Source organism: Nelusetta ayraudi, unplaced genomic scaffold (assembly GCF_046127955.1).
Source record: "Nelusetta ayraudi isolate G7.1 ecotype Tasmania unplaced genomic scaffold, CSIRO-AGI_Nayr_v1 ptg000070l, whole genome shotgun sequence".
Taxonomy (NCBI): domain Eukaryota; kingdom Metazoa; phylum Chordata; class Actinopteri; order Tetraodontiformes; family Monacanthidae; genus Nelusetta; species Nelusetta ayraudi.
The window spans coordinates 1,130,564-1,157,172 of NW_027466120.1; the positions used below are offsets into that span (position 1 = coordinate 1,130,564).

Here is a 26,609-nt window from a genome sequence, read left to right on the forward strand (position 1 = left end):
AGAGCTTTAATAAAATAATGTGGCGCACTGAGGGAGTCAGCGACACAGGCAGCAGTGTTAACTAGTGAATTAATGTGACTCATCGGTCTAAATTAAGAGGGAAACAATGAAAGGGCTTCCTCTCCGATCCACAGTCACATGACAACCATTCACATTTACAGGCCGCAGTGAAGATTTGCCAGCAAACACATGATTGTTCTACTCTCGATAATAACTAACTTGCTAGATGTTGATTTACCGGAATGCATTTCTCTCCATGGCAGGCTTCCACTTGATTACTACTGTCTCTACTTTAAGTACCCCTGATTTAATATACCACAGCTTCACTATACCTTTACTGTTAGCCAAGTCAGAAAAATAATTTCCATTTGGCTTGTTCCTAAGGTTTTAATGTCCATCGTGGAATGAGGCCAAGAGAAGGGGCAGTGACGCACTCCGCTCTTTGAATCTTTCTCCATCCACCAGCGGGTGGAGACCTTGCATCATCTCAGGAGTTTTATGCCTTCTTATTGCTCCCAATGTAAGGAACAAGCCTGTCCACCCGAGAGATACCTGCTGCCACGGTATTCATAGAGCCCTGACCAGAGGTCCTGTTTGCTCACATTAACCGTGGAGCTCAGTTATGCAGCTGCCAATTATTCTCTCTGGTTCTCAAAATAGCAATTATGTAAATAATAATAGTGCACTTGTTATTTAATGGAAAAATGAGGATGCAAGCATGAAGAATTTTCTCGTTCTGAACCATTTTGTCACAGAAACAACCTCAAAATCCTTGTCTTACACTCCTCCGTAGTTCTTTTTCGCCCTCTGGGCACAGCAGAGACAAAAAGTTTTCTACTTTTCCTGCAAGGTTTTATTGAGCCACTGTGCAAAAAAAAGCATTGAAGGCTCATTCTTGGTAAGGCAATGTGAGCAGGATCTCAAGCTTGCAAGCAAGTTATCAACTCAAGTTCAGCAGATCATCACAAACTGTGTGAGTGCTTCTGTGCACACTCCTCAAAGAACAGTTCACGTTAAACCAAAACAATTTCAAAGAACAGAAATGTTGAAAAGTGCAGAAGTGATGATGTGATGTGCAGTTGAAGGCCCGACTGTGTGAGCCTGCACTCTACGTGCCCTCAGGCAGACTCTCTGACCCTCTCGGGCCTTTTTAAAACCCAAGTCAAGGCCAAGTGGATCAGAGGGGCGTCCACAGGCCATGTCGTCACATCACTGCGAACGGTTTGGTGCAGTTGATGTGAGGCCAAGAGCAGGCTGAACAAAACACGTTAACGTCTTGTTGGATTAACAATATACAAAGTTCAATGATTATTATTAGTATTATTTTAACAACTTTGTCTAGTGTCTTTAAGTACGACAGGAAGTTCCTGACAGGAACCGCTCCAGTGCAAAAACAACACTTGCATGCTTTCTTGACCAAAGAGTAGCTCCCTAATGACCCTCTTTCATTTATCTCTTTGCTAAAATACTGTGTTCGTGACGTGATTTTTTCCCTCCTGATTCTGATCGTCTGGTCTGTCAAGTTTTGTGACATATATTGGCAAAACATTTATTTATTTATTTATTTCAGTAACTGTACTTACAAACTGATATTTTTTTTAACTGGACTTTATGGGGAAAATTGAGCCAGTAGGTGAGAGTGATGTCACCCTCGTTGGGGACTCGAGGGTGGTAAAAAACAGGTCCATGCAGGACCACTTCCTTCTGGTGGGTGTACTGGCCTCCCTCATGTGAAAGACGTGTGGGAGTTCATGGAACACTGCAGGTGTAATGTTTTAAGCAACACAATGTAGTTTTTCGATTGGCTGACTTGGAACAGGTGGACAACACCTCTGTCACTGACACGGAACCACGGCTGTGCTGGTAAAGAGCCGTATAACCTGTGGCTGTTCCAGCCAGACAGGGGCACTATGGCCACTCGGTGCTGGGCAGGCAACCAAAGCCGTTGAAGGTCTGAGTCCTAATACAGGTCAGCGGGGGGCGCTGCGTCAGAGGTAGGGGTGCCGCTCACGCCGTCACAAGTCAATGAATCAATATTGTGGTTCAGAAACAGTATCAAGTAATATTTAGGTGGAAAATCTACAGTGTTGCTGGATGTACTTATTTATTTTCAATATGTAGATATGTAATATGTGGTATGAAGAAAACAGAAACGCTGCAGGCAAAAACTGAATGTTACATCGACAAAATTGCTCGTCAGCAAGAGAACTGAGAGCTTTTCCTAAAACTATTCAGTTAAATGCATAATTCATGCGAAAAAAAAATAGTAGGAACTAATAATTAATCCTCAAAAACTACAAAAAAAAAAAAAAGTGCTTATGCACCCATGAACTGCTCTGAACAGCATTCTGTGTTGGACGGTTCGGGTCAGACTGAACTTGAAGAAGTGCTCACTTTGGGACGTTGGAGGCTTGGAACGCATTTGCAAACGCAGCGTGCGGCCCAGCGGCGCTCGTCTGTCAAACCAATTGGAACGATCGCTTCTGGATTTCACTCCGATTGATTTACTTACTGGGTCACTCGGCTGCGTCCAGAGTCCGGCGGAGGTCAGACGAGCAGGGGTCAGAGGTTAGAGGTCGGGTGGGGGTAGAGCAGGGTAAGGGGTTGCAGGGGGGGTCACACTGTGTGCTGACACATATGAGTTCCTCGGCTTCCTTTCCCCTCGCCTCAGCGGCTTTGGATTATTTGGCAGGACGAAGAGGACGGAAGTGCTCCTCACTGAGGGGCTTTGAAAAGTGAGGGGCAGAGAGGAAAGGAGGCCACTCGGTGGATTTGGGGGATGCAGTCCTCTCACAGATGGGCTTGCAGGGCTGACTGAGGGAGGTGAGTGTGCATGTTAAAAATGAGTCCCCCCCCACCCCGCTCCCCCCGCCAACAGCATTAAGGGACCATTCAGGATTAGAGCCAAACCACAACAAAACACAGAGACACACAGACATTTAAACAGGGAAAGAGAGGACAGCCACATGGAAATTCAAAGCTGCTGTTGTTGTTTTTTTAAAATTTTTATTTTAAAATAATCTTTTCCTTATTTCATTTAGTTGTTTTCGAGTGTAATTTCTGTTGCCATGCCTTTAGAGTTTGCAGCAGTCCACTTCGACACCAGTCGGGACCTCACACTCAGAAGTCCTCGGCTGAGGTCTATCTCCCCCCTGACATAAAACTCTTAGAATATTTATTTTTATTTCTGTTCTGTTCTCACATTTACAAAAAGTAAAATATCTGCGAAAAATAAAAACAGAGACCGTGGCCCAAAACATAAAACTCATACATGTTTTTTTTTTTCTTTTTTTTTTCAGTTTTTGATTTGATATGTTTCCCCCCCTCCTCGTCGCAGGGTGGGGGGGGTTATAGCGTTTGGCCAACAATAGAATAAAATAGAAATTAAATAAAATCCTATATTTCCATACATTTCAGTCAGAGTTTAATGAAATAAATGGCTGAGCTGCTGTCCATACACTTCAATACATGAGGAATTATCTTTAACTGAACTTTATGATTTGTCTCCTATATATGCAAAACCCAGAGCGCAGGTGGAGCCAAGGGTTAAATATTCCCCTCACACGTTCCTTGTGACAGTAAATGCAGCTCCCAGTGTAATCTGTGACTCTACAGTGTTCAAAATGAGACTGACAAATACCCAGGGTTAGTTTAATATCATATCGGGACAGAGAAAAGATTTCCTGGGGGTGGCAGTGCAGACTCCGGCTCAATCCAATGAAAGGATGAAAATAATCCTACATCCGTACTCATTCTTTAGCTGGAAGAAATGCCATTAACCTTTTGGCACAAAGTTAATTGCTTCCCCCCCCGGACGACGTTCCAAATTGTGTCAGATTTTTTTTTTTCTCTCTCTTTTTTTGTGGGTTCATGAGGTGACGGAGAGAAAATGGGCATTTGCCTGTGTTTGACTACGCAGCTTCAATCTGATTTTCAAGCCTACCAAGACGGCACTCTTTGTCACAGCAGCTCATTTGACTTAAATGAAGCTCTGATTCTCAGCGCAAAGTGACTCACAGCCACTGCGTTTGTAAAGCTGTTTCCAAAAGTGTGACTTGTTTTACTGAAGGAAATTATTTCATTATATAACCCGTCTACCGAAACAGCTCCACTGCCAGCAGCCCTGTTCTCCGTCTGGGAACAACAACAAGCTCGTGCAGGGCGGAAAATAGCACCGCGCTCCGTTCCTTTGTGTTATTTTCTTGTTGCGACAGCTCACTCTTAAACTATTTAAAATGTGTGCATTTATTCATATGGAGCCGCATGTCTGGAAATGCAAGAGCTCAGTGGGCTATTTCTAAAAATGCTGTTGCTCACCGGAACGGAAGCGATCATGAATGAACGTCAAGAAATCGGCAACTGAGCTCTTTCTCTCTTTTTTTTGTCCAGTTTTTTTTTTCTTTCCCCAACGTTTCTGACGACATATTGTGGACAAAAAACAAAAATATAGGAAAAAAAAAAAAAAGCCATTTAAGTTTAGCCGGGTTTAATTCAACGTGCATGCGGGGGGGAGGGGCGGTGGGGAGGGGGGGCTGGGGACTAGGTGCATGCATGTCACACACGAGCCTCGGGGGCACGTAGCTTCTATCTTCGCAGATAGAAAACACAACATGGCACATTTCCTGTTGGGCTCCATGTCGCAGGTGGAACGAAGCGCCGCCGCCGCCGCCGCCGCCGCCGCGCAAAAGAGGAAGAGTCGACTCCTTCGCTCGGCGGCCCGCTTTGAAGTCTAGTTTGGAGCGAGGATCAAGGAGTGCACGCTTCTCTTGGTGGGCTGAGGGGGATGTGTTGTGTAACCGAATTAGGGAGGTGGATTTGGGGGGGGGTGGGGGGGAGTCTGCATGTTGCCTACAGGAAACTGTTCTCGTCATGGCGCGGTGAGGGGAGGGGAGGGGAGGGGAGGGAGGGATGAGAGACCAGGCAGGACAATAAACAGGGAAGAGTTTAAGTTAGAAGGAGGAAGAGGAAGAGGAGGAGGAGGAGGAGGAGGTACATGTCAAAAAGAACAGAAGGCATTCAGGACAAAAGGGGAACATTTACACGCACAAAGTGCAACATCAACCGTTGTTATTTACAAGTTCAGCAGTCCTTCAAGTTTCCAGTTGGGTGAAAACAAAAAGTCAAAACGTGGCCAGAGGTCCGAGTTTTTTTTTTGTTTGTTGTCATTTGTCGCAATTTGCTTCTTTTTTTTTTTTTCTTTCTCTCGCAGCGGTGGCCGCGTCCCGCTGTCCGCTGTATTTACAGGGCCTGCAGGCCTGCAGACAGACAGGCTGCCGGACAGGCCGGCTCTCCACGGTGAGGTTCTGGCGTCTGACACCTGCACACGCTTGCACACGTGCAAAATGTGCATGCACGCGGAGCCGCGCGGCCACACATGCTATACCAACATAGAGCTGTACACACCTGTACGCGCACACAAGCACACACACACACACACACACACACACAGACGCTGCGTTTCCACTGATGGTAAAGTTGCGACTCTCCTGGCGGCTCACTCGGACACGATGTGCTTTTTCTTTTCTTTTTTTCTGCTTTTTTCCCCTCTCTTTCGCTCTCTTTTTTCCTTTCCTTTTCTTTCTTTCTTTCTTTTTTTTTTTTTTTTACCAGTCTGCGTCTTCCTCAATGTAAAAATCGGGCGTTGAAGTACCATCAAACAAACCGGGGTCGAGAGACTTGCGCTGCTTCCCCCGGGCGAAGACGCGCGACAGCGAGCCCAGCCCGATCTTCTCTTTCTTCTTCTTACGCTTCGCCTCCTCCAGATCTTCTAGGGACTGAGGGGAGGAGAGGAAGGGGAGGGGGGCAGAAAAAGGGGGGAGGGTAGGGGGCAGAGTCAGTGGCGGGCTGCAGAGATCAACGCGACACACAAGCATGCACACACAACAGAGGGTGACGTGACACGTCGACGGGCTCATGCACACACTTCCTTTTGGACGTTCACGGCTGCGGGCCTGGTGGTGGTGGGGGGGGGGGCGGGACATGGATGCAGCTAGAACGATGGTGGCGGCGCCGTGCAGCCGGCAGTGACCACAGAACTGGGGTGGGGGTGGTGGAGGGGGTGGGGGTGGGGGTCTTACGTTGCAGAGGGAGTGGGTCCGGTGACGAGGTGAGTTGATGTCGCTGGGCGTGGACGAGCGCTCCCCCTCCAGCGCAGAGGCGTCGGAGATGACGGAGGGCTGGCGCGAGTGGCCGGGGCTCACCCGCACTGCAGCCACTGCAGCGGGACGACAGGGACAAGAGAGAAGGCGCGTTGTTGTCGTTTGTTGTCGTCGTTTTCTTTGTTTGTTTTCCTTCCCCCATTTTGTTTAGTTTTTATTTGCGGGGTTCGGGGGAGGGCCGGAGCTCCGCAGAGTGAAGGGGACACTTTGATTCATCTGCAGTTGCTAAGCAACAGTGCAAACAGCTTCACTGAGGTTTGGAGCTGCGTGTGTGTGTGTGTGTGTGTGTGTGTGTGTGCGTGTGTGCGACAGTATCACGTCCAGTAAAAGCCATTTCGAGGTTTGCAGGCCGCTCACAGGTTCTTTCTCTTGCTTTTGTTGGTTTTCTTCCCTCAAATTGTCCCCAATTAGTCAGCGGAGCCTCTGAAGCTGCTCTTTGAAAACAGGTTGGCCACTAATGACTTTTGGAAGGGGGCGGGGGAGGGGCGCTTTTGGTGTGAAACTTTCATTCGAGTACAGATGTGTTTGATATTCGAGGAAGTTTTCGGAATTTAACTGCGGTTTAAAATTGAAGACACAAGCTGGAAGCCATGGGTGTGTGTGTGTCTACGGAGGGATTGTGTAACTGTAACCCGGAGGGCACACAGGCAGTTTTAAATAAAGTTACATGTGTTTGGCAAGAACTTAAAAGGAATCTGTGTTCTCCAACTTCCTGACAAAAGTTTTAGGGTCCATTCTTTCACTTATTTGTCTTGCTCACCTTGTCAGACATTGTGTGCTGAAACGAGCAGCTCTGAGAGCCAGCACTTTGTGATGTCATAAAGGGCAGTGATATATCTGCCTTGTCAGTGACAACCTGCCTGATGGCCGTCTTGTTTCAATCTCCTTCTGAATGAGACGGTAATAAAGCTAAAACCCTTTACTAGTTTAAACGTTTTTAGGGGATCCCGTAAATAATCTTTGATTATAGTCCATTGATCTCTATTCTGGAGATCTATGGATTTTGTTTGGATGATTAATCCTGCAAAGCTGATTAGAAAATGGCTACGATATGAAAAACAATCAACAGTGCAGCTATGTACTATTTAAATGTCTGCAGTGACACAAACTGATCTTGACAGACTTTTCCATTCGCAGCAGAGTTAAAACTATTAGGCTCTGCAAACATAATCTGCATATTAATTGTTTTCAGAAATTCCTTTCATAATTTATCAACTCACAGCTGTTATTTTGGGGCATTTCAGAGTTTTTTTTTGTTTTTTTTTTGGCGTACTTCAGCTGCAAATATGTGCCTGTGGGGTGAGTCGTGGTTCACTCAGGAGGCCGAATGTTTCTGTTTACAACAGGCGGTGAAGTGAGCTGAATATTGCACAGTCTGGGACAAGCAAAATGGTACAACAAAAAAAAATAAAGAAGCCAAAACTCAAAGACGCCAGACGCCCTGCGAAGCGGGAAAGAAAAACCACAGGTAAAATGCTTGTGTTTCATGTCTCATGTGGAAATGCAGCCTTCCCCAGGGGATCCTCACGCAGAGCTGCGTGAAAAGCCACAACCGTCGCGTCCCAAAAGTGGCGGGACGCTGCAGCGGCGCTGAGCAGATGGAGAGAGAGGCGGGAGTGGATGTGCTTGAAGCATGTGTGCGCATGAGCATGCAGCCTGTAGAAACCAAGCTGTGGTGATGGTGGTGGGCGGAGTCGGGTCCGGTCGGGTCCGGTCTGGTCCGGTCTGGTCGAGTCGAGTCGGCCTCACCTTGCCTGTCGGCGGGATGCCCCGGGTGGACGTAGAGCGTCTGCTGGCTCTGGCGGATGGCGGCGGTCAGCGGCAGGTCGGCCTGCATCACCCACTCCTGGTTGTTGCCGTTGACCACCGTCTCGGCCGGCATGGCCAGCGAGTGGCGCTTGGGCACGTCCTTGGTCAGCGTGGCCAGCGACTGCTTGGCCTTCAGGAGGTGGACAAGCAGGTCGGGGTCAGTCGGAGGAAACAGCAGAAGAACAGGCAGGGGATTTTTTTTTTCCCAAAGCTAAAGTTTGGTTAATTTATTTAAGTGTGTTTTCTTTTGTGTCCAGTATCTCGTCCCTGCTGATGTGAAAGAAAAGATTAAAAAAAAAATGTTTTCTTCTTGTCAAGTTCTGAAAGCTGCAAATCTAAAATGTCATTATTAAATACTATTGCTACTACTACTAATAATAATGATAATAGTAATAATCCCTGCAACCCCTGAGTGCAGGAGAAAGCGGGTATAAAAGGTGAATAGATGGATAATAATAATAATAATAATAATAATAATAATAATAATAATAATAATAAAAATACTTATTATCATTATTATTATTATTATTATTATTATTATTACATATATGTGTATATATGTACATATATGTGTATATATACATATATATATATATATATATGTATATACATATACATATATATATATATATATATATGTATATGTATATATATACATGTGTGTATACACATACAATGAAATAAAAAAACTTTTTGAAAAAGCTCAATAGTTTTCTCTGTAGAGTCGTGTCATGACTAACTAAGACGCTGTGCTTTGCCTTTGTCAAAAGTCTCTCTCTCTCTTATGGACTGTGAATAGTGCTGACATGCTAAATTACACTTATTTTTTATTGTCATGCCGAGGCAACGGCGGGCAGGCTGCAATCAAATCAACACCGACATACAATCAGCTCCGCAATGCGGTCGGTCCCGCAACCTCGTGGCGTTAGAACGGTGATCAATCATCAGCGCCGACATGCACGCCGGAGCGCCACAAGACCGTCGGAGCGATCGTTAGTTTGCCCACGCCGCTGATGTGTTATTCCCCCCGAGCAAGTCTTTGCACAATTAGACCTCTGATGCATTCAGATCAATCAAATCAGGGCGAGGTGGCGGAGCCACAGGGGTCACTGGTGTTAGGATCACAGGGGTCGATGGGAGGGTCTGCCGAGGGGTTAGTCCAGAACGTGCTTGACCAAAAACCACAATTACAATCACAGGTAGGAGAGGTGTTTTTTTTTTCTCTATAGGAAGAGGTGGGAGGGGCAAGAAAGGTCCAAAATTTGAAAGCTGAGAAGGGGGGGTGGGGCAGTCTTACCGCCAAGAACCTAGAGGTGTGGTCCCTGTCGCCAAAGCGCTCAAACACCCGGAACTCCATTCTCTGATTGACACAGTTACTCATCTGGGAGGGTTGGAGACATGAGGGGAGGGGCCATAGTGTGCGTTCATAGACTGCACGGGCTTGGATTGGTTTGTTGTCACGCACACGTAAAGTAACCGACAGACAGACAGACAGACAGACAGAGAGAGAGAGAGACGGAGAGACGGACGGACAGGTGGCATACAGAAAACAGAAGTACCTCTGTGCTCTTCTTTCCACAACGATCACAACAGAATGACAATTTTGAATAAGGGACCAGGCCATAGCTGCCAACAACAGTGGAGTCAAAACATCTTGACCGCCCCCTGGTGGCTGACTGTGGTTAAGTTCACAAAGTCCACCTTAAGGTATCGTTTAGACAAGACCTGGGCAAAACAAACTCATTTTCCATTGTTTGATCTACTTCCATTTATGAAAACATCTGTATTACATATGTTAAACCATTATATTGTTTTCTAATGTTTGCCAAACTGTTATGAAAATGGCAGTGAAATATCATGACTGCAGAGCTCAGCTTGCTCTCTGTATGAGTATCATTCGAAGTAGACAATTTTTCAATTTGATATTTATCTACGTGTTATTACATATTTTTTCCCCCTCTGTTTTACAGCTAAAATGCCACAGCCTGTCTGTGTGCAGTGGTGCCCGCCCCCGGGGGAGCTCACCATGGCCAGCTCCGCCTCCAGCTCCTTGATGCGGTTCTCCTTGAGGTCGAGCTGCGAGCGCAGCATGCCCGTGTGCTCTGTGGCCTCCTTGGTTTGCCGCCTCAGGTCCCACTTCTCCCTCTCCAGCAGGTCCTTCTCCTTGGCCAGCGCCTTGACTGCGTCCTCGCTCTCCTGGGAGACAACACGCACCCTGATGATTCGGCCCACGCATGGAAAAACACGGCCGGAACTGCGAGGGCGAGCATGAACTCAACGGGCCAAACTAACTGGGGGAACATACCAAGCGAATGTTAATCATCATTCATAAATCAAAATCAATGCTTTGCCTGAAACAACATATCTATCGTGGAGTCATTTTTACCAAATCTACTGTGGCCGCCTACATGGATGAGTTTGCATGTGTGTGTGTGTGTGTGTGCATGCGTGCATGTGTGCCATACTTTTCTGTGCTGCTCGTAGTTGCGTATGAAGTCGCGGAGCTGCTCCTCGCGGCTCTCCAGTGTGGCATAAAGCTGCTGCATCTGGTTGACCAGGTCGGCCTTCTCCGCCTTCAGACGCTTGCGGTCCGACTTCATGGCTGGTGAGAAAGAGAGAGAGAGAGAGAGAGAGAGAGAGAGGGAGAGAGAGGGAGAGAGAGAGAGAGAGAGAGAGAAGAGGCGAGAGTGAGAGGGAAAGAGGAAAGAAATTGTAAGTCAGTATGAAAAACAAAAAACAAATTGAGGTTGATAGTAAAATCGTTCCCGACGCTCCGATTGTAGCAGTATTTTTACAGTAAAGGTATCTTTTTTTAAAAAATTTTATTCATTATTATTATTATTATTATTATTATTAAGTTATTCGAGGTTGCGTCTTATGTTTTCTACATTACACTGTGCTAATATGTCCGTCCATGAACTTCTAGTGAATGGGAAGAATTCACCTTTTAATCCATTAGTTCACGTGTCACAAATCAATGCTTTGTGACACCACAGAGGGCACCAAAATCTCTCCGTGGCTAGTGACAACACCCCCCCCCCCACACACACACACACCAGGCCAGGTGACCCCCCCTCCCCAGTTTGAGTCGGAGACAGCAAACAGAGGGCTAAATGTGCGGTTTCCAGGCTTGATGAATGGTGTGAAGCTGCTCCACCGAAACACGGGGACCAAAACAACCCAGATACGAACGCGGTGATGATACAGCAGTTCTGAACACGTGTGCCGTCTCTACTGTCACCTGGCTCACCAGTCTTCCCGTCAATCCCACCACCTCCCCTCACCTACACACAGTGACGGAGAACGTGTCGTTATTCACACAGGCTCTAATTTTCTCGCCTGCCTGCGCCCGCCCGCGTCTCCTCATCCCCCTGCACACTGCTGGTCTGCTGACCTGCTTCCCTCCAGATCCACTTCCACGCTGAACAATATCGGCTTTATTTACATTTGATAAAAAACCAAGCTGTTTCCGCGCGGCCTCTCCGACACCTCCGTCCTCACCCGGCGCAGCAGCTCTGACGGCTGTTGCCGCTCTTTTCTCTCTGTGAAGCCCCGTATCGTGTTTTCACCTTTTCATTTCCTCGCTACCCCCCCCCAACTCCTCCTCCCTCCCCTTCCTCCCTCCCGCTCCGACTCCCTCCCTCTCTGCGAGCCTGCAGTGTGTCATTAATTAACTTATATCACAGGCCGGTTAATTGCTTGGCATTCCGGAGTTGCGTCAGGAGAGATGGGGGGGGGGGGAGGGGCAAGTGGAATGGAAGTGCAATTTCATAAGGACAGATTAGCCCCCTTTGCCTGTCCCTTATCGTTTCTTTTATTCTTTTTTTCCAGCCACTGTCACTCTTGAGTGATTGCCTTTCCGCTCGAGTCGTGGAGCGAACACTTGGGGGGGTGTGGCGCGGTGGACGGGGGTTGGGAGGGTGAGGCGGCGCCGCGGACGCCAAAGAAGCCGCGGCAGACGAGGAGGACGTGAAGCGAGTCCCTTCAGCGGCCCGGCGGAGGCGCACCTGCCTCACGAGGCGCAATCAAAGGCAACATTGAGACGAGCCCGGCTCGCCTCCGCGGCCTCACTTCCTGCGCCTGTGTGCGCTTGGCGGCGTCGGCCTTCCTGCTGTCAGACGCACAAAAAGAAAGAAAAAAAAAAAAAACAGGATAAAAGCTCTCGCTGTGGCTGTGGCCGCCTTAAAAAGGCTCCATTCACGCTCGGGAATGAAGCCTTTCAGAGGCAACAAGGCAGGCCGTGGTTGGTCCTGAGGCTGCAGCAGCAGCAGCAGCAGCAGCAGCAGCAGCAGCAGCTCTTCCTCCACAGACAGCTGGAGGAACGGCCACATGGCGAGGAGAGGAGGAAGTCATTAGCAGGTGAAACAGGGGGGGTCACCTGGGGACGGCGGCCAGAGCTGCTGTTTCCAGCTAAAGGAGATACGAACAGGATATAAACAGGAGAGACTTGGGGTTAATAGGCTTGCTATCCGGCCGACTACTGCGCTGAATTATGATCCCGCTGCTGTGTCCTTTCCCTCCTGCAGTTGAGGCGGATGCAGTTTCCTTCATGTCAAAAATATGCATCAGGGTTTGTCTATGTAAGAAAAAGAAAAAAATGAAACAAGCTCAGGTGACGGTGAGGACATTCAGCACCACGTGACTGCAGCCTTTAAAACAGCTGCCAGTGTGAATTTCTTTCTAGAACACTTAACTCATATCTATACAGTTGGTTTTCTGTCTCACAGAACAACAGAACAGCTCTGCTAGGACTGATACTGCCTTTGAACATCTCCTGCTCCAGTGGCTGAACTGGATAAGGGCCTCTTCGAAAGCTCCCACTAAAGTAAGTGATGACAAAAACCCAGCATTTTACCCAGAGTCAGCTAGCTAGCTCGCTAGCTGCTTTTCAAGAACACTGAGTTTATCTCCTGCTGCAGGTTTGATGCAGCTGTTCATTTCTCATCCATTCATCTCTCCTGCCAAGATTGTCTCTGTTTTATATTTCCTGCATACTGAGTAGATAAGTGGGCCTTAACAAAACTCTCACAAAATGAGAGTTTTATGTTAACAAAACAGTTTTTTTTGCTAAACTCATACATAAACATTGGATTGGATCAAAAAACATTTTGTGTTTAGAGTTCAATTCAAACAGAAACTTTTCTTTCCTATTAAAACTAAAAAAAAAGTCACATGGTGATATTGATAACTCCTGCCCCCTAGAGGCCCAGAATTAAAATGCAGCGATTAAAAATTGACGAGCATGGAAGGTACCTGAGTGACGAGTGCTGCCTAACAAGGCCAAGCAACAAAACTTCCTTTCAGACCAAAAGTGGGTCAGCGCGAACACACACACACACACACACACACACACACACACACACACACACACACACACACACACACACACACACACACACACACACACACACTCTCTCCGGTGGATTGACAGGAATTGTCGCTGCGCTCCCTTTGTGAGCTAACTTGTGCAGCTAGAAAGAAAAAAGTGGCTCCTGATTGATCCTCAAGCACAAAGAAATGGACGAAAACTTCTGCTCACGTCCTTTTGGGGTTTTTTTTTTCCACAATTTTTTTTTCTATACCCCCCCCGTTGCTTCTCCCTGCTTTAACAACCCTCAATCACAGCACCGCTGCAGACCATTTCAACAAAACAACACAAAACATGATGACAGAGCCCAGGAGCCAATGTCCTGGAATCAGAAGCCTGCTTATATATACAGTGAGAGAGAGACAGACAGAGAGAGGGGGAGAGAGAGAGAGAGAGAGAGAGAGAGAGAGAGACAGAGACAGAGACAGAGAGGGAGAGAGAGAGAGGGAGAGAGAGAGAGAGACAGAGTGAGAGGGAGAGAGAGAGAGAGACAGAGAGACAGAGAGGGAGAGAGGGAGAGAGAGACAGAGAGAGAGAGAGACAGAGAGAGAGAGAGAGAGAGGGGGGGGGAGAGAGAGAGAGACAGAGAGACAGAGACAGAGAGACAGAGACAGAGACAGAGTGAGAGAGGGAGAGAGGGAGAGAGAGAGAGATGTTCCCAGTAATGAATGAAATCACTCGGCACCGACACAACTCCGCATGACTCAGGCGCTAAAGAGCAGGGACGGGGCTGTTAGTCGGCTCTTAACATAATTATTTGGGGACGGAACAAAAGAGACTCGGGCTCTTTGGAGGCGGTCCAGCGTTTGGCCATCTGGGATTTCAAATCTGCCGGCTGAATAATGAAGAAAGTGGGAGCTGCGCAGGAGGAGGAGCCCAGTGGAAAAGGCCGTGTCCCGGCGCAACATCCCCGCGCCGTAATTAAACATTGATTCCGGTTCTGCCGCCGTCCTCGACGACAAGCCTCCGACCTTTTGATTTGGTCCGCGCGCAAAATGAACTGACCATTAAAAATGCATCAAACACCGGGCCGCTAATAGGGGATCAAGGGGCGCAGTTAGTTTTGCAGGGGCTTTTGTGTGCGTGTGTCCGTGTGTGTGTGTCTGTCTGTGTGTGTGTGTCTGTGTGTGTGTGTCTGTCTGTGTGTGTGTGTGTGTGAAGGAGGCAGAACCAACAGCTCAGGAGGTTAGCGAGGCAGACACACTCGACCCGTCACTGCACCTCGCTGGTCTTTGGCTCCGCCTGCATCAACACCTCACCGAGGCCCTGTTCACACCGGAACGTTGCCCGTTTTTTTTTTCTTTCCCGGGGTCGAAAAAAAAAGCCGCGTCCACACGCTGGCAGATGGAAACGGAACGGCGGGTGAAAACGATGTAATGCGTATGCCACACCGAAAGGTGGCGCTGTTAACAGACGCTGACACCGGAGCAAAGACTTTTCCGCTACGCACACTAAACACACAGAAAGCAAAAACGGCGAGTGGCGGGAAAGACAATGTGAGCCTGAGGTTTTGTGAGGTTTTGTAGTGATACTGCCAACACATCTTGCTGCGATACAAAGACAACTCGGCCCCGCTTGTTTGTGCCGCTGCTAACGCATTGCATGCCTTGTTTTTTTCCCGTCACATGACAGCGCGACGGTGCGATGACGTCATCGTTTTACAAGGAAAAGCCGTTTTCACCGTCCAGACGGCAACGATGTGACAACGACGAGACGGCGTTGTCAGATTTTCCCACTCTGGGACCCGTTTTCAAAAAATACCGTTTCGGGGGAGCCAAAACGCCGTCGCCATATGGACGAAACACCGTAACGGTTAAATACTCCACCAAAAAACGTTTGTCTGTCTGCTTGTGCTTGTACTCAGCAGCCATGCATGTGGCATCGGTGTGATATTCATGCTACTGACATCTGTGGTCGGTCTGTGAGCGCCGGCTTACTTCATTTAATGGGCTGTTTGTCAAATGTTAAGTGTTATTTTTTTTTTTAGTGGAAGTGAAGTTCAAGAAGCCAGAAATGAATAATTCATATGGACAGAGACGTTCCTCTTACGTTCCATTACATTGGAAGTCAGAGAGAACAAACGTATCTGCAGCAAATGAGAATCACGGCATCAGGATTCAAAGTAAGGACTCAGATTAAAAATAAGCGCACTGACAAAAAAAAAAAAAAAAAAAGCATAATTTCATCAATCGTTCCTGTAATCACATTTAATGTGATCTTAATTTGAAGACATCAATGAAAATTATTAGAGTTCCCTCATTACCTTCGGGTTAGGTCGCCTGGCTGCCCCGACGGAGAGAGAGAGAGGGAGAGAGAGAGGGTGAGAGAGAGAGAGAGAGAGAGAGAGAGAGTGTGTGTTTGTGTGTGTGCATGCGTGTGGGTGTGTGTGTGTGTGTGTGTGTGTGTGTGTGTGTGTGTGTGTGTGTGTGTGTGATTTGAACGCTTTCTAAATGAAGAGACCTCAGACTCTGGAGCGAAGCTGCATTCTGAACACAGCGTAGCGTGAAATGACACCTAGCAGTGCGGGCGCACCGCGCTTTGATGATGCTCGGCTGTCTGCCGCTTTCATTTTGGGCTGCGGATCGAGGGGGCGTCCCTCACTGATCGCAATTAGCCGTCGTGGGAAGGGGCCAATTAAAACAGCTAAAGGAGGACGGCTATGCTTTCAGGACTCGTTAAAAGAAACTTTGATGAGCCGAACCCCCCAAAAAGAGCCGGACACCTTTAAACAACCTTTAAATCTGCATTTGTTTTGAAGGCCCAGTGAGAAAGACTTAGTAACATCTGATGGTCAGAAACGGCAGTGAAAAACCTGTCGTTCATATCGCTGGATCTCACAACCTTCTTGCACAAGCTACGACAGAAAATCATGAGCCCTGAGCAGATCCACGTTCAGGACCGCTACAAATAACATGGTGGACGGACCTTTTAAAAAAACAAAAAAACAAAAAAAACCAAAAACAAATTAAATGCTTATTATTGGCAACATTTATTCTGTTTAGGTGACCTTATCTAACTGAAAACATACACGTTAATTATCTCTTCCATTCCACGCCAGCACACTCCTGACTTCTAAGTTAGCGGGAAGAGGGACTGCAGCAAGAAGCTGCCAATTACAATTACAGCTCTCAGTGGCTGATGTGCCGCTGGCAGTGGGAGCGGGTTCGGGGGGCCGGAGCATTGAAAAATGTGGGCATCTGGCACCAAACAAAGGGCGGAGAGCGCGGAGGTGGAGGAAGACAGCTAGCGAGGAAAACGAGGGCTGAGCGGAATTGAAAGACAGCGAAGAAGAGAGCGAAGAGCAGCTCTCAGCGTTTCCTCCTTCTGTATTCATAGGCATCGGGGAAGAAAAGCTGAGTGTTTCACACTCGCAGTGAAAGCAGGTATTACCTGGAGCGGCAAAACATTTTGGCTGGCAGCCCCGAGCCGCTCGGGCGAAACGATGCTACAGGAAGATAAATAAATGGAAACGGAGAAACACAAAGGAAAGCAAGGAAACAAGGAGAAAGAAGAAAACGGCACAATGGTGATTTCTTCTCCCCCACCCGCCCCCCCGGATTCTGCAAAACGTCGCTGACGTTGCTGGAGGAAAACACACGGCCTCCGCTGAGCGCCTGGCAGGGCAACATATTAGCTCATCTGGTGGTAACATGAGTGAGCGGCGGACTGGGAAACGGATGCTGACCATGTGACGCACTGGCAACTTGTCCAGGATTTAACCCACTGCGACTCCCCCCAATAAAGCATGGGAGAGGATCCAGCACCGTGCGTGCAGGAGAAGTGGTGATAGACGGTGGCTGGATGGATGGATGAGGAGCTGCTAGGTCAAGAATGTGGGGAAATATTAAAAAATAACACTCGCTAAGACTTTAAGCTGGGCCACAAATCACATCCTACCAGACCCCGAGACGAGTTGAGCTGAAGCTGCTTGGTGTTTACAACGCGAGTCAACAGTGTGATAACTTGGAGGATCACTTGGCACAACACTGTCTTTATGTGACGGAGAGGAGATAAAACCCACAGGAACGAAATAACAGGATGCACCTTTCGGGGAGAGGTCAGCCAAATACTACAAGTACTGTAGATGTCATGTGACAGACACCAACGTGGAGCCACCCACAGGGCAACCATACGCGGAATTAACTGCATCTTTCCTGAATGTAACAGCATTCCTTCAATTCCAAAGCAGCACATGGCGCGCATCGCCGTCGGAATATCCCACTTTCTCTCCTCCACGAGACGCCTCGACATATTAAAATAAACATGTGTCCACTCGGCACTCAGCTTCTCCACCACAACCCCCATCAATTTAAACCCACATGCTGCAATTACCAAAAGTGCTGTCAGTAGCCTGGCCAAGTGTGCGAATGGGCCGGGCGCTGGCACGCACACACACACACACACACACACACACACACACGCACACACGCACACGCACACACAAAAACAGATTTAGTGCAAGCGGCTGGAAAAGCAAGACAAACAAGAAAATTAGACAAAATGAGATGACAGATGTGTTTTCGCTCTCCTCTTGGACGCTATAGTAAATATTGCTGGGGAAGCAGCCAGAATTCACCAAATGCTATCAATCTGGTGAGCAAAAGAGCAAAAGCCCTGCTGCTGCTGCTGCTGCTGCTGCTGCTGCTGCTGCTGCTGCTGCTGCTGCCTGAGAAGCAGCTCCTGCTCTCCAACACTGGCTACTGTAAAAATACTCAAATCTCTCTGCGTGTACTGCAGATTGCAAATAGTTCTCTTGTTGTGGGACCCTTGCGGACTTTAACCTTAACGCCTGCTCTTTATAATCCCCATAAACAGGGCATGGACAAAACCAAACAATACAAGCGCTAACGTTAAGCAGCGGTATTCTCTTCTCGCTCAGCTCCACTCCAAGTGGACCAAGTCTTAAAAGCAGCTAATTTCCTGATGTCCCCAAACAGAACTCAGAGCAACGTTATGACAGGGTGATTCAACTGGTGCAGCCAGGTTAGGGTTAGCCTCACTGTCAGGTTTTCCAAGATACTACTCAATGGTTAGCGGGCCAAAGTGCTGCGTGAAGCTGAAAAAAACAAATTCTGCAAAAAGACCTTTTAGTGAGCGTGCGTCCTGGAGCCCAGGACCAACCCACCTTGCAGAGCCTCTTTGGCTCGGTCCAGCTCCTGCTCCTTCTGGGCCAGCTGCACGCGGAGCTCCGTGGCGGAGAGCACGTCGGCCGAGCAGCTCCCCTGGCTCTCCTCCAGGTCCTTGCTCAACATGTCCTTCATCTGCCGCAGCAGGTGCACCTCCTCCTGGAGCTGGGCCACCTCTTCACGCAGCAGGACTGCAAGACATCGACAAAAGGAGAGAGAGAGAGAGAAAAAAGAGTTGAGCCTTAGCTTGCTCGCAATGTTGTCAGTTTCATTTAAACCATAAAAACAACTATTTTCGTGCGTGTTCCTGAAGGCTGTGTGATTTCTTGGCTCTCGCTCCGTTTCTTCCAAACACCAGTGCGTTGTTAGCACCTGCCCATGGGGCCCCGCATGGCTTACAGAGGCCTGAAACCCCAGATTTTCAGACAAAGTGGGTTGATTGCCAGGTGCCCCCATTCACCCTGTGGTGGCCCAGAACCGAGAAGTAATTTCAGGGTCTTAGGACTCGTAGTTGCCCCTCAGGAGCCCATGAAGATTCATTCTGAGGGGAACTGGTGTGAATGCCAAGCATTTTCATGACACCAGGGGCCCCCCGGTGGCCCTCGTGATCCCGACATTTAAGACAAGTCAGTCAGAGGTCCAAAGACTTTGCTCGGCTTCTCCACCACAACTTCATTATTGTCAGCTGGAGTGGTTGTGAGTCTTCTCCTGAAGCCTGACTCAGACTGATCTCGAAAATATTTCAAATTACCTTCAAAGCCCCTCCAGCGACTTTTTCCACACACAAAAAAATTGGTGGCAGGAGTCAAAAGGTCTCGGGCCTAAAGTCAGAATTTTTGTTTTTCCTCCTGGATTGAATGAGCTCACCGAGGTGCAGTACATAAGAAGAGTAATTTGTATAAGGATGAGTGCAGACGTTCTGTTCAATTTCATGTGTCCCCCAGGGCGGGAGAGGGGTGAGGCTGGAGGGGGAGGGAGTGCCGAGCCTCCTCCCGCACGACTCCACTGTCAAGTGCTGTGCATAAATCACACTTTATGCCCTCATAACCCTGCTCCAATATTACCTTCTAAAAAAAGACTAAGAATAAAATCAGCGAGGAACGAGGGCGCCGCAAACAGCAGAGTGAACGTGACAAACTTCTGTCAGGGGAGGAAACAAATTAAAGACTAAATTGGAAAAAGTAAAATTAATAGTTTTCAGTATGGAACAAAGACTCAACAGGCAGAAAGAAAGAAAGAAAGAAAGAAAGAAAGAAAGAAAGAAAGAAAAGCAACATTTCTTAATTCTAAAACAGTGATTTACCCCAACAGTTCGTTTAAAATTAAATTATACTTTAAATTATTACTTTAAATTATGCGTTTCAAAATGTTTCTGCACAAGCACAAATACCAGCACAAACAAGAACCAGGGAGAAATGAAATAAAAATGATAATGCAAACAAACAAATCAGGAGTTTAACCAGGAACACCGCTGTAGAAACAATCCGTTCACAGCCGTCTCCATCTTACTGACTAACCACTGCACACTGACTGACTGACTACAATGGAATAATAGCAATCCAATCATATCATCATCGTTGTTTTTTTCAACGAGTGCAGACCGAGGAGGTTTCTTTTCAATTAGTGGCTTCCTTGGATCAGGTGGCGCGGCTGTTTGCTCCGCATTAACGTTCCCTCAGTGCGTGACGCTTCTCTTTGAAGCGTCGTCTCAAGGTTCACACGCAGCCGTTCCAATTATGTCACTTATCTGAGTGTATTTACGCAGCTTGTGAACTTGGAATAATTCTCTTTTCAGACCGTATACCCATGACCCAGTGAAATGAATTCATGCATTACACCGGCTTGATGCTAGAGAAGACAAGTGGAAAAAAATAAAAATAATTGAATATTTATATGTGTGTGTGTGTGTGTGTGTGTGTGTGTGTGTGTGTGTGTGTGTGTGAGAACTCCAACCCCAAAGCTGTGCTCTCTGTTACCACCTAGTGGCCACTTGATTTTTGTCTCATTCCAAACCTGCGGAAGGTCCAATGACGCATAGGATTTTACAGGTTGGCTCTAAACATGGGGCTAAATTTGAGGGCTTGTGTGCGTTTGCTCCACTGGCGTTGGTCGGGACAATGAAGGACCTCTCACTGATGAGGGGGGGAGGGGGGGGGGGGTGTTTGTAGAATACAGTTTCGCACTTTGTGATCAGAAGCAATTAAATCTTTATGGCGGCCAAACATGTTTCTGATGAGCAAAGCAGTAAAGATAGCAGCATCGCGGTCAAACTCTGGGAAATTCTCAAACCGTTCCTTTATTCCATTATTTTTGCACGCCTCGGGCGTAGAAACAGCAACCGCAGCTGTAGTACATTAAGTAAAGAGCAACGCGACAAAGTGGACTGAAAGTACCTCAAGACAAAAAAAACAAAACAGCTGAAGCAGCAATGAAGGAGAATATAAAAAAAAAAAGGGGTGGGGTGGGGGGCGGGGGGATTCCAGCTTGGTTGGCCTTGGACGCTGAGCACTTGCAATTCCACTCTGCGATATCAGTGACTGCAGTCACCTGACGACGTCTGACTGGCTGCAATAGAAACTAAAAGTGTGTCGTCACAGTTCAGTGAAGTCGGACCGCAGTGGAGAGTCGTTCGCCAGAGATGATGAAGGCTAACCTGGTTCTGAGACTTCCTGTCTCATCCATTTTTGACCAGGTGGATGAATGAAAAAAACCTGTAACTTCACCCAACAGCCTCATAAACAATGAATAACTCATTTAATTCATTTCAACATGATTAAATCACCTTCTCTGGTTGTAAGTTATACATGTGATGCCTCCGTGTCAGATATGAGGTCCTACATGAACTATTTCTGTGATTTACATGCGTTTGTTTGTTTTTTTTTAAAGCTCATCCATGACGTAAACGAACGGCTTCATTCACTCAAACGCAACTTTTCCCATTGCACTGCTTCCTGTGCCTACGTGTCACATGTATTCTTTTCACAGCGCACATTGGCTGATGTTTTCAATTCTCTGGTGCCATTTTGTCAGTTGGCAGCTCATTTTGATACTTCATTTTTTCTGTTGATATATACTCCCATCTTTCTGCACCCACACTTGTGATTGATACGTTACTCAAAGACGGCAGACAGCTCGACTCCGCAAACTGCTTCAGCACCATAATGGAGGACTGGTTGCATGCAGCGTCGCACTGCCTGTCACATGGATGACTGTGCCTCACAGATTTCTTCTTCTTCTTCAATGTGATTGTAAAAATCAAATCAAATCAAATCAAATCAAATCTTCTTCTTCTTCAGCAAAAAAAAACAAAGAAATGTGGCAACTTTTAAATTTTATTATTGGAGAAGCGAAAATGGCAATTTACATCTCAAGGAAAAATAAAATAGAATGTCTCGGTAGCGATGATGCAACAATGGTGTGGCGCCGCAACCTGTGTTCCCGAATCCACCTAGAGTTTTCTTTTTTTAAAATGGTGAAAGACCTTGACGCTTTCCAAAAAATCTGGTGCCACAAGAATACTTTGTGTGCTATTTTAAACAATAAGTTTTTTTTTTCTGATGCACTAAAAGATTGAATGTTTTCTATTTTTTGGCTTTTGATTTGTGTTTTTTTTGTGTGTGTTTTTATTTTTATTTTTATTTGTCTATTTATGTATTTATTTATTTAATATTTTATTTTTATTTTCGTTTTGTTTTGAATGGGTTGTCTCTTTTGGTTTGGTTTTTGATTTTGTGTTGTTGTTCATTATTTTATTTTTTTAGTTCATTTAATTCTTTGTTTTAATCATTTATTTATGTTAGGAAAGTTGCATAAGTTTTTAGCCTGTATTTTGTAAGTAAATGTGATTGTAAAAATCTTCTTCTTCTTCTTCTTCTTCTTCTTCAAATACTTTCTATAGAGCTGCATATTTTTAGAGCAGCTCGCAGCCTGTGTGACGTGCAGCAGCTTCCCGGGGCTTTCGGCTGCTTAATTTGCATGCGCTGACTAAATGTGAGTGGCCGAGCGAAATGGGGCTGCCCACTAAATAAGGCAAAAAATGAAATGTAAAACAGGTTATTAGGAGGAAGGGCTGAGAGGAAAAGCGGCAGCGGCGGCGTTGGTGGTGGCGGCGGCGGCGGCTGCGAGGGGCAGGTGGGTGTCATTAAACAGAGGTATGCTTAATGGACCCCATAATGGAAGCACATTTTAGAGAGGAACTCGGGCAGCACCGTCCTCACTGGCGAGCCGGCCAGTCTGAAGCACTGCATGAAAGACACAGTTCGTTGGCATTTCAGATTCTATGATCACAGTCCTGCTTTCATTACGTTGGCAAAAGTCGATTTAAGGCAACATAATGGGAGTCATAAGTGCGATGTTGCCTTTAAACGCTGGCTATCAGTTCAGGTTCATGCGCTGCTCCGTCGCTGTTGTGTTACATAATTTTAGCCTATGATAACCAAGGCTTTGCATCTTCCGACTTTTGCTAATAAAAATCGGCAGGTGCGGGTCAATAAGGCCGAACGACGTTTTGATTTGATCGCCGTCATGCCCTCCCTTGCTCAGTTTTAATGACTGGGATAAAAGAAAACAAAGAGAGCACAAAGTTCATGAAACTGTGCCGCCCGCTGCGTGTCACAGCAGGGAGCCGAGCCAACGAGGTGACAGATTAATGGCGGCCGGGGGCAGTTGTTTACTGTCCACAGTTCACAGGTACTGTAAGGCCGATGGGAATAGCGCTTAGTCACTCTGCTACATGGGGCTAGCACAAACGTTTCATAAGCTTCCAGTGCGAAACTGAAAACTGAGTCGCCGTCGTTATGTCAGTGCAGTGAGAATCCACACGTTTACATGTGAACGCGACACGACATTGTCGTCCGTCAGAAAGCTGATAATGTGACGCACAACAGCCAACAACAAAAACAGCACAGAGCTCATTCCAGAAGGCGTCCAGTGATGCTAACGTAAGCTAACGAGCTACCGCTGTGTTCCGCATTGCACACTTAGCAACTAAACGCTAGCGCAAAGTACGTTTACATGGACGTGCGTAAGAGTGCAGTGCACTATTGATCAACACTTCACTTCTCACACTGATTTAATAGCACGTTGGCCATGTGGCACAAGCAGAGATGCCAGCCTTCCCTCAAAAAAACAGAATTGTCCCGTGTTGCTGAGTTATGAGTAGATTTATTTTTTTGATTCAAACTCACGTCGTTTCCATAGAGTTTGCGTTCAAAACCTTACTCTATGCAGCTGAAGGAAATACCATTGCGCAACCCATTCACAACAACTGTGTACTGGCTGCGCTAGAGTAGGCTATGAATCAGAATCACTTGTTCTTTATAGCAACAAACGAAAATGCTCTTCCCGACACCCCCCCCCCCCCCCGCCTGTGAAGCGAATGCGGATGCAGAAGTACAGGCAAGATTCAAATGCTTGGCCTCATGCTGTGAGAGAAAACGCTTACAAAGCAGACTGTATAGCTTGTATTTTTCTGTGCTACAACAATTGAGAGGAAGTACACCTGGAAAAGGAAGGAACACAGTGAAAAAAGAGCTGTAAAGAAAAGGAACACTGTGTTGAACTGATGAATGTTCATGGAAGAGAGATATTCAAGGGAGGTGGATGCGGCAACGAGAAGGAGGGATGTTTTACCTTTAAATTTGAATCGAGAATTTTAGGGTTTTTCCTTTCAGGAAGAAACAGGACACACAAAGGACTTCAAAATACTGACATGAAGTCGTGTGTGGTGGCACAAGGAGCATCACTGTGCTGAGTTGTGCTAATTATTTGCATTTTCTCTCTTTCTTTATTTCCTTTGTAAAAGCCATCCATCCACATGTTCAATTAAAAGATTCCAAGACAATTTAAACATTCAGATTATTTCTGATGTCTGTTGGTAACAAAGCAGTTCAAACTATGTGAACCACATACTTTTTTTGAAAGCATATTTTAAGTTATGCTCTATCACTACTGGCGAGCCACTGGCCTGTGAAGGTCATGGCCCTGAGCGCACTGCAGGAGGTGTCCTTTATTTTTCTGAATGAAAGTTGACAACACCAGGCAGAGGTGACGTAGTGGTGTGAGCATGCTAGCTCACGTTAAACTCCGCGAGTTAGCTTTTTGAACGCAGCTTTCACGCAGCTGTTTATAAGATAAGTCGATAAGATAAGTCACCGACTAATTAGCGAGCCAGAACTCTTTATCGTGTGGGGAGAGCTACCAACCAGTCGCTGCTCATGCAGTATGAAACATGGAGAAAACACTCAGTGGGTGAATTATTCGCGGTGGCACGGCGGGAAAACACTTTGGAACAATAGAATTACTTCACTATTCCGAAAGCACCCTCGACATCTAAGATAGGGAGCGGCAGATTGACTTCAGGGAGTGTGCCTCCGCCACCGCTGCAGTTATTAGAGTTTTTGCGAAGTGGGAACAGATAAGCTATTGTCTTCCCGGTCTTGGCGCAGACGGGCACAGCGTTGCAGCACTCCAGATAAGAGGTGGAGGTGGTGGGAGGTGGGAGGTGGGTGGAGGGGGGAGGGTGCGGGGATGCGGGTGCGGGGGAACGGCGGGCTCGCTATTTTTCAACGTCGGCTCCAGCTTGGCACGTAGATAAGTGGAATCTCTGCCGCTCCCCCCCCCCCCGCAGGCCTCCGGGATGTGCGGCTCATTCTGCCGGAGCCACCCGCTCTCAACATCTCCTGCGCTGGCGACCCGCTCGGGCTGCTCAGCCAGTGCACACGTGCAACCAAGATCAAGGACCCGACATCCACATCTGAGAGCGAGTGGCTGCACAGCCAGTCTGAAAAATAAATGGGTGCAGGCACTAAAGCGTGCACTGACCAAAAACATCCTCTCTCGCAATGCATGTTGAGTGTGGGAGCCGTGACGCGGCGCTCCGTGTTTTCACGTCGGCAGGGACTCTCGCAGCTGAGAAACAGCCACAAAAGATCCCAGAGATGGCGATGGTGTTTGATGACTCGTCTGTCGTTGATATTGGACTGATGAAAATTGCGAGTTTAATGTGATGACTGAAAGGTTTTAAGTCAGCGTCACTGAACTATCTGGCCGATATAGTGGAACGTCCCATGGGAATGCATATTTAGTATTGGTAAGTGGAATAAACAATATTCGATACGGAGCCAGTTAGTTTACAATGTGCCGATTAGTAATTACACTCAATTACACTGTCTCTCAGTTTAGTTGTTCCATTTTTTTTTTTTACACATCCCTTCTCCTCTTTCAGTTCATCACACAAACCCCAGTTGGCTGTTAGCCATCAGCAGTTACACAAAATTTGTTCGCTCGTCTCCGTTTATTGTAAAACATCTGACCAATGCAAAAAAAAACAAACAAACAAAAAAAAAACACAACAAGAAAAAAAAAGAATCAACGTTACAAAGCGCATTTGCAACGTACTTGTGTGTGTTTCTCACTGCAGCAACAACCCCTGAGGCCACGGCAGCGCGATTAAGTTCATCAGCTGCAACAACAACAACAACAACAGCAAAAAAAAGTTTCCAAACACGCCAAGTCAAATACGACACACCCGAGCCAAGGCTGCTGTTTACGCACCCACTGCGGCTCCAGCCAGCCTGTAGCTGCAACAGCCACGTCTTCCGACCCCGCAACCAAATAAAGGGGTGACAAACAGAACGTGTGCGTGTGTGCGTGTGTGCGCGTGTGGTACCGTGAGAGCGCACGTCAGAGTTCGACGACAGTGCGGGGTCTTTGCTCGCGGCGGCGCAAAACCGTCACAAATTGTACGCCAGCATGTTGTTCACACGCCCCCCCGCCCCCCTCCTCCCCTGCTGTCGGTTCGGCCTCCAGCGCCACCTGCTCCATGCAGTGTGACGGAGAAAAACACAGTTTTATTCTGCGACAGCCTCATTTCTGCTCGCCGGCCACGAGTGTCCTTTAGAAAGCGCCTGAAATGTCGTGTGCGAGCAGTCAGAGCCGTTTCAACAGTTTTACATTGTTAGCAGATTTCTTGATTTCTTCCCAGTTGGAATGTTTCTCCTTCCCGTTAACTGTGACGTACGATCTGGGGAAATGGGTCGCAATATATCAAGGATCTGCATCACGGAGTTTGTTCAAAGTTAAATGGCAAAGGCAAACAGTCTGTAAATGGTGATGGATGTTTACGAGAGAAGCAATAAAAGATGAAAG

General features: G+C 47.1%; 1 protein-coding gene across 3 annotated transcripts in view; it reads right to left on the reverse strand.

The window, feature by feature from the left end:
- Window positions 1-26,609, reverse strand: part of kazna (kazrin, periplakin interacting protein a) — a 141,641-nt gene that overhangs the window by 5,251 nt on the left and 109,781 nt on the right. For all 3 annotated transcript variants that reach the window (XM_076042385.1, XM_076042386.1, XM_076042387.1), the window contains 7 exons: window positions 18,461-18,652; window positions 10,433-10,569; window positions 9,993-10,163; window positions 9,265-9,348; window positions 7,908-8,097; window positions 6,078-6,214; window positions 5,651-5,774 (listed from right to left, as the gene is read on the reverse strand). In XM_076042385.1, coding sequence (XP_075898500.1) covers window positions 5,651-5,774; window positions 6,078-6,214; window positions 7,908-8,097; window positions 9,265-9,348; window positions 9,993-10,163; window positions 10,433-10,569; window positions 18,461-18,652 — 1,035 coding nt within the window. The remainder of the gene's footprint in view (window positions 1-5,650; window positions 5,775-6,077; window positions 6,215-7,907; window positions 8,098-9,264; window positions 9,349-9,992; window positions 10,164-10,432; window positions 10,570-18,460; window positions 18,653-26,609) is intronic.